The sequence below is a fragment of the Cephus cinctus genome, unplaced genomic scaffold, assembly GCF_000341935.2.
Source record: "Cephus cinctus unplaced genomic scaffold, Ccin1 Ccin1_scaffold0670, whole genome shotgun sequence".
Classification (NCBI taxonomy): Eukaryota; Metazoa; Arthropoda; class Insecta; order Hymenoptera; family Cephidae; genus Cephus; species Cephus cinctus.
Genome location: NW_014333297.1, coordinates 326237 through 332310, shown reverse-complemented (window position 1 = coordinate 332310; position 6074 = coordinate 326237). Strand labels below are relative to the sequence as shown.

Here is a 6074-nt window from a genome sequence, read left to right as displayed (position 1 = left end):
TCTGACTGTCCTGGTTCTCAATGGATCCTTGCAAATGTAGTCCTGTCCCTATCAGTTTATCTCTGGATAGTTCTGGCTTCCATCATTTCATTTTCGAGCACGTGGATTCCCATTGTCATCCATTAGCAAGCGTCGATAGTCCTTACTTTCCATATAAATATCAATTGAGACCGATTGTCAATATGTTGGAGATTCGAGGCAGCCGGTGCGCTCTTACTAATTGTCAATTAGAGTGTAGATTGCTGTTCGAATTGTCAATCTGTTCTCGTAAAAGGTTCGATGCGTCTGGTCGGAGTCGATCAGACTCGGTCGGTCAGCCTTCCAGCCATCTAGCCCAGTAGCCATTTTTTAGCGTTTCTTATAATTTCATGAGAATTGAGCGTTGACGGGGGTCCCCGTGAGGTTGCACTTGGTACAGTCTCAATTTCAATGATCCAGCTGGGATATCATGATCTTGAGTTATCGCGCATTTTTTAAGACAGAAAAGAGTGGCTGTTCCTTGCGAAGGAGCAGAGGGAGAGATTCAATAAAGATGGAGGTCAATTGTATTTTACGCTTGAGCGTCTGGGGGCAGCTGCAACACGAGATAAGAGAATGATGTTGCCATCGATCTCGTTCCAATAATTCTTGATAATCTTCAACACCTCAGCCAATGGTGTCTGAAGGAAAAAAAAGGAAATTCATCTCATTGCCAAATGGATCAGAGACCAAGGTAATGATAGGTGTCAGGTCCGGAGAGTTACTCAGAATCGTTTGGTATTGGACCTGGTGGGTGCCTGTTTCTTGATGCGGCTCAGCCTGGGTCCAGGATGCTGGATTTCTTTCACCAGAATGACTGTGAAATAGGATTAGGTTTTCTTGTTTCACACTTCCCTGCTCCTGGGGTAGCTACACCTACGTCCTGTCCCAGCATCCTATGTACTATAGGATACGTCCCACCCTGGTCCTCGCGCGCATCTCTGCTCTTGGCGGAGCTTTCAATGGCCATTCAGTTCTCCAGCAGCCTTCAGCCACGTCATGACGGATACAACCCAGAAGATCGACCCGGTCGCCAGTAAGAAGTCACCCGAATTGGCAAGGAAGAACTTGCAGGCTGTTCTCTTCAAGATTCAAGATCTGGGTGTGACGCGCCGCAGTCTACGATTTCTTCAGATTTATTTTCAACTTCGACCTATCAAGTTGACCTTCGGTAAAAGGAATTCTTGTCTGACCATTCTGCTCCTGTGGATACTTTACTGCTTGGCTCGTAATTCACTGATGGCTACTCGATACACCAGGGTGAGTTGTGTAGTGTCTCATTTAAAATTCAAAAAGATCTTGAGTTAATTTTTCTCGTGTTTTTTTTTTTAGTGTCTCTTCGAGTTTCCCAGTTTCACGCAGAAGATCTTCAGACCGGCAGAAGATTGTTCCGTGTGCTTGGATGTTAAAGAAGTTGAAAAATTATCTGGTGTCGATCCAGCATTCTTTGAAGAACGGTATAACAATTGTATTTAGATTATATTGCACGGTTGATTCCTACAGTTTTCTTTATGAGGATTCAACTGATATTCTCTGGATCAGCTACGCCTATTCGGGACGACCCGTAGTGATAACGGATGCGACGAGCAATTGGACAGCTCCCCAGGTCTTCAGCTTCTCTTTCTTCAAGGACCTCTACGAGGGTCAAGTATCCAATTGTCAGTTCTTTCCGTACAAAACTGAATTTCACAGTCTCCAGGAAGTCCTGAACATGAGTAGAAGTCGAGCCCAACTGGAAGCTGGTACCAAATCCTGGTACGTCGGATGGTGAGTCTTCTCAGGGGACACAGTCCTCAATTTCCTTGCCAGTTTCCAGTCAGTCCAGAATATAGTTCTGGGTTGTTTCTTGTAATTTCCAGGAGTAACTGCGACGAGAGAACCGGAAATGTATTACGAGAGCATTACGATAGACCGTACTTCCTGCCAGCTACAGCTGAGAGCGAGAAGACAGATTGGATCTTCATGGGTAGCCCTGGTTATGGTGCTCCGATGCACGTGAGTACCTGGACCATCATCCTCGTCTTCTTAAAAATATTCACTATGAAACGTTCTTAATTCGCAAAACGAGGAGATGCCATTTCTAATTTATTTTTATTCTGGCTAAGGTCGACGACGTTGAGCATCCATCCTGGCAGGCTCAGCTTCGTGGCAGGAAGCTGTGGATCCTGGAGCCACCCCGGGAGTGTCACTATGTCTGCAATCGGTTGGAGGTTTACGTGAATCCTGGTGAAATCAGTGAGTCTCTCGTTTGTTATCCTAAGAATGTTTCTGCTAATGATACTGCACTGACATCTAGTGATTCCCGGATGAACTCTACAACACCTGGTTATTTTCTTTTGCACTTACAGTTATCCTAGACACAAATCGCTGGTATCATCAAACTCTCATCGTTTCCGAGGATATGAGTATCACCATAGGAGCGGAGTACGATTAGCTTGCCAGTGAAGTCATCGACTAGGTCAAAGGAGCACCCTGAGGAATTCTCTGCGAAATAAATGATCTCGTTGCACGAGGTGTACTTACTATTTACGCAACTGTTCCCATTTCTTTGAGTGACAACGTTCTCCTCCTAAGAATTAATGACAGTGTATTTGGGCGAGAAGCCTGTTTGTAAGTTATACCGGCAAGCGGGGAGGACGCCAGGCGTCGCTTGGTGGCTTCGCCAGCAGGAAAGAAACGTTAGGACTTTGTTAAGCAGGATGGGAGAGTCCAGCCACCTTGTACTTTTAAGGACTCAAATAGGTAGGCCGGCGCATTAGCACAGCGCCCTGCTCATTGGCCGTGACGTATCCTCGTAATTACGTCACGTGCTGGGAATATTCGTCGGGGAGGGTGAGTGCGTGAGTAGCGGGGAAAGTACGGTGTGCGTGTCGAGTCGGAAAGGGAGTAAAGGTCGGTCCCGTGGCAATGGGTACGGGCACGGGCCCCTGCCGCAGATGGCTCCAGGTTGCACCTGGCGGCAGGTGGGCCCTACTCTGGGGGCCCACGCCGTTAAGGGGACTAACCCCCCACAGAAGCTTCACCCTCATTCATCGGGCCCTTTGCTCGACTCACATGTGTTCACGATCATATGTTGGCCACTGGCTGATGATCCCGCGTTCGTACGAGTCCTGTTAAAAGGACCAGGGATGGAGCAAAAGGACGCACCCTGAAACCTTCGTCTTACATCGGTCTCTTTGGGGTCACGAGGCCCTTTGGGTCAGTTCAGGAATTCTTGAGGAATTCATATAGGACATGGGTTCCTGGCGATACTGGTAAACGGATGACGGGTCTATTTTTTAAGATGGCCAAGTTTAGGGGTTGCTAAGGACTCGATTCTTTGGACGAACCTTATCGATTTTTATTGATCTTTAAAAAAATATGGATCTCCAAGAGTTTAATGCTTTTAGTTGTTTTTTTTTTCGCTTTTCTAAATAGGTCATTCTGTGACGCAGCAGAATTTTCGACCTTACTGTTCTCTAAGCTAGCTGAGGCATTATACTTAGGAGGAGATACCCACTGCGTTACGCTTATGGCGCGGAGTGAGGAGGGCCGGACGGGGTGAATGAGGGCAGGCGGTGGTGGAGAAAGCGGTCACTGCGTTTTACATGGAAAGCAGCAAGCAGCCGTGTGGGTCTAGTAGATACGCAGAGAAGTATATCTACGCCGAGGGAGCGAGAGAGCGAGAGAGGGCGAGAGTGAGCAAGAGGCACAGAGAGATGGGTACATATCGGTCGCGCTATCGATTATTTCACCCATGTGGAACTTTCCCCTATGCGCCCTTTACTCCTCCTGGCGTCGCGACGCCTCGTATAGAGCGAGATATCGACGTTACATCGCAGTTCTCGACGTCCCCTTTGCCCCGTTCAGCTCCGGTGCTACCCTCTTGCAACCCCCACTATCGCGAAGCCCGAGCAGCCTTCAGGGCCGGATATTTGGGGAGCTACCTCACCCACCCTGCATGGAATTATAAAAAATCAACAACGTCATTCAACGAATCATTTGCGTAATTGAAATTTTTCAATTTTAATGCGACCACCGACCGATGAGCATCTGGCGAGATTAAAAATTAATTTAACGAAAAGGCTTTTGCTTTTCCTGAGACTTTTTGAAAAGTCATCTCGTCTTCTCGAGTTTTCGGTATTTACGAGGCTTTCGCGCCAGTGCAATTGCTGTTGCGATTAGTGTCGATAATAATTTCAATGACAGTGCTGATCATGGGAATTGTCGCAATATCGGTTGGGCACAAAGGTACAGGGTACCGAGAATACAGAATACGTTCCTGGGCCACCCCTCGGCCCCTGCTACGTATCGAGTTCGTTAGAGATCCCCGACGCTGAGATCTCCACCCCTGACCCCTCCCGGCCACCCCGTCCCGTCTGCTACCCCGGAGTCACATTGCGATTTGCGCAACTCCGTCACCGCGACGCGCTCGCTTTCTTGTCCGCCAACCTCGTGCACGTCCCTACGTTCTCCTCAACGTAGGGGTTGACGCGTACGTGTGTGCGTCCCGGCCGAGGTAAAAGGTCTCGAGCCATCCCGAAGAGTCCCAGCATCCCCTGTTCCTCGTTATTCGGTCCGCGCTACGCAGAATTTTAATACCGTCTGCATTCGGCCGCGTATCCGCGTACTAATCGGCGCGTCGCGACGCCTTGCGCTACACGTACGAGAATCGTAATCCGATCGGATCGCCGAGTGTATCGGGAAGTGAAAAAAGAAAGTGCCCATCGATCCTGCAATCGACTGACTCTGCAAGTGAAACGAAGAGTGGACGCCGTGAAGATCGACGTCCCGACGCCCGCGTCTCTCTCGGTAGGAACGGTGAAGCGACCGGTTGGTGAGTCCTGGAAGAGTTTCCGTCTCGGATGCGGAAGACGGCGTCAGTGGTAGTGGCTGACGGTGCGCGCTGCGCACTGGTAGACATCTTGGAACGACGAGTGGCATCGGCGCCGCGACGCCATTGATTCATCCATTGACGTTTCAATCGGTCTCCACTTCGACTTCTGCCTATCCGCCTGATCAGCCACCGGATTCTTGGTGACGCGAGGACGGACTTCCGGCGCTGCGTTATCGGGACTAGGTGGGCGCTTCTGTCTGCGCATTAGCGCTGCGCTTCAGCCAAGACTCGTTCGGCCGATGCGTCTTCGTCATCGATCGAGCCGATCGACGTTCGATTGTGAATCTTAGCCCGCGCCTGGAATCCGCCGAGGACTCGTGCTCGAGTTCCCGTTGACGACGTCTTCGGCCTATTGGACCTGGTGGGACCTAGTGATTTCGAAAATAATTGACAGAACTCGTGTGTGTGCGCCCAGGAGGCAGGTGTCTCGTGCAGGTCTTGTTTACGCCGAAGGTATTGGCGTATCGAGCAACAGCGGTCACGAGGTATCGGAAAATCGATAGAAACCCGACTGACGCCAGAGTGTCGTCAGTGGCGCGTTCCCTACTTCTGTCGGTGATTGTACCTCTCGTTGTTTCCGCTGGTGCTGCTGGTGTTGCCGGTGGAAGTTGTTATTATTCTATTATATCGCAATGCCACGCGACACCGTGCCTATTTTAACGGACAATTCAGAACGTTAGTCGGAGGACATTGATTTCCAAGACAGCACGAGGAACGTGAGATAAGAATCGAGGTGAGGCAGTAAAGTATGAAGAGCATAAGAAAATGAGGACGAGGAGGAGATAGAGAGAAGAGCCAGAGGGGTTGCGCTTCGAGGCGCTTCGTCTCCGTAAGGGTGCATTCCGCGAACGTGCAAAGAGACTGAAGAAGGACTCGGTAATTCGGCATCCTGGATAGTGTCATTGTTCTGTTATTGTTGGTTGTTATTGGCGCTGGTGGTGGTAGGGAATCCGAGGAAGCAGAGACTCTACACCGCGTCCACGTAGGATAATACGAGACGGGGGACGCCTGGAGCGCGAAGAGTGACGGACACGTAGACACCCGGTCAGTGAGCCAGAGAGGTGTGTGGTGAGAGCGAGTGTGACGTGTGCGCAGGCTGCATACGGCAGAAGTGCTTGTGAGGTTAGGGGAATAAGAGATTGGGGTGTGAGGTAGGGGCGCGGGGGGGGGGGGGGGAAGG

General features: G+C 50.1%; 1 protein-coding gene across 1 annotated transcript; it reads left to right on the top strand.

The window, feature by feature from the left end:
• Positions 1 to 775: 775 nt before the first annotated feature.
• Positions 776 to 2547, top strand: LOC107269546. The gene is made up of 6 exons (XM_015743510.2): positions 776 to 1278; positions 1351 to 1475; positions 1561 to 1785; positions 1878 to 2013; positions 2124 to 2253; positions 2367 to 2547. The coding sequence occupies exons 1-6, from the start codon at positions 1018 to 1020 to the stop codon at positions 2450 to 2452; spliced, it is 963 nt and encodes a 320-aa protein (XP_015598996.1). The 5' UTR covers positions 776 to 1017; the 3' UTR covers positions 2453 to 2547.
• Positions 2548 to 6074: the final 3527 nt, after the last annotated feature.

What these genes read in the sequence shown, in the direction of transcription:
- LOC107269546 (XM_015743510.2), top strand. Translation starts at nt 1,018, where the DNA reads ATGACGGATACAACCCAGAAGATCGACCCGGTCGCCAGTAAGAAGTCA. An exon ending in TGGCTACTCGATACACCAGG is followed by an intron (nt 1,279 to 1,350) that starts GTGAGTTGTGTA and finishes TTTTTTTTTTAG; the next exon opens with TGTCTCTTCGAGTTTCCCAG. An exon ending in GTTATGGTGCTCCGATGCAC is followed by an intron (nt 2,014 to 2,123) that starts GTGAGTACCTGG and finishes ATTCTGGCTAAG; the next exon opens with GTCGACGACGTTGAGCATCC.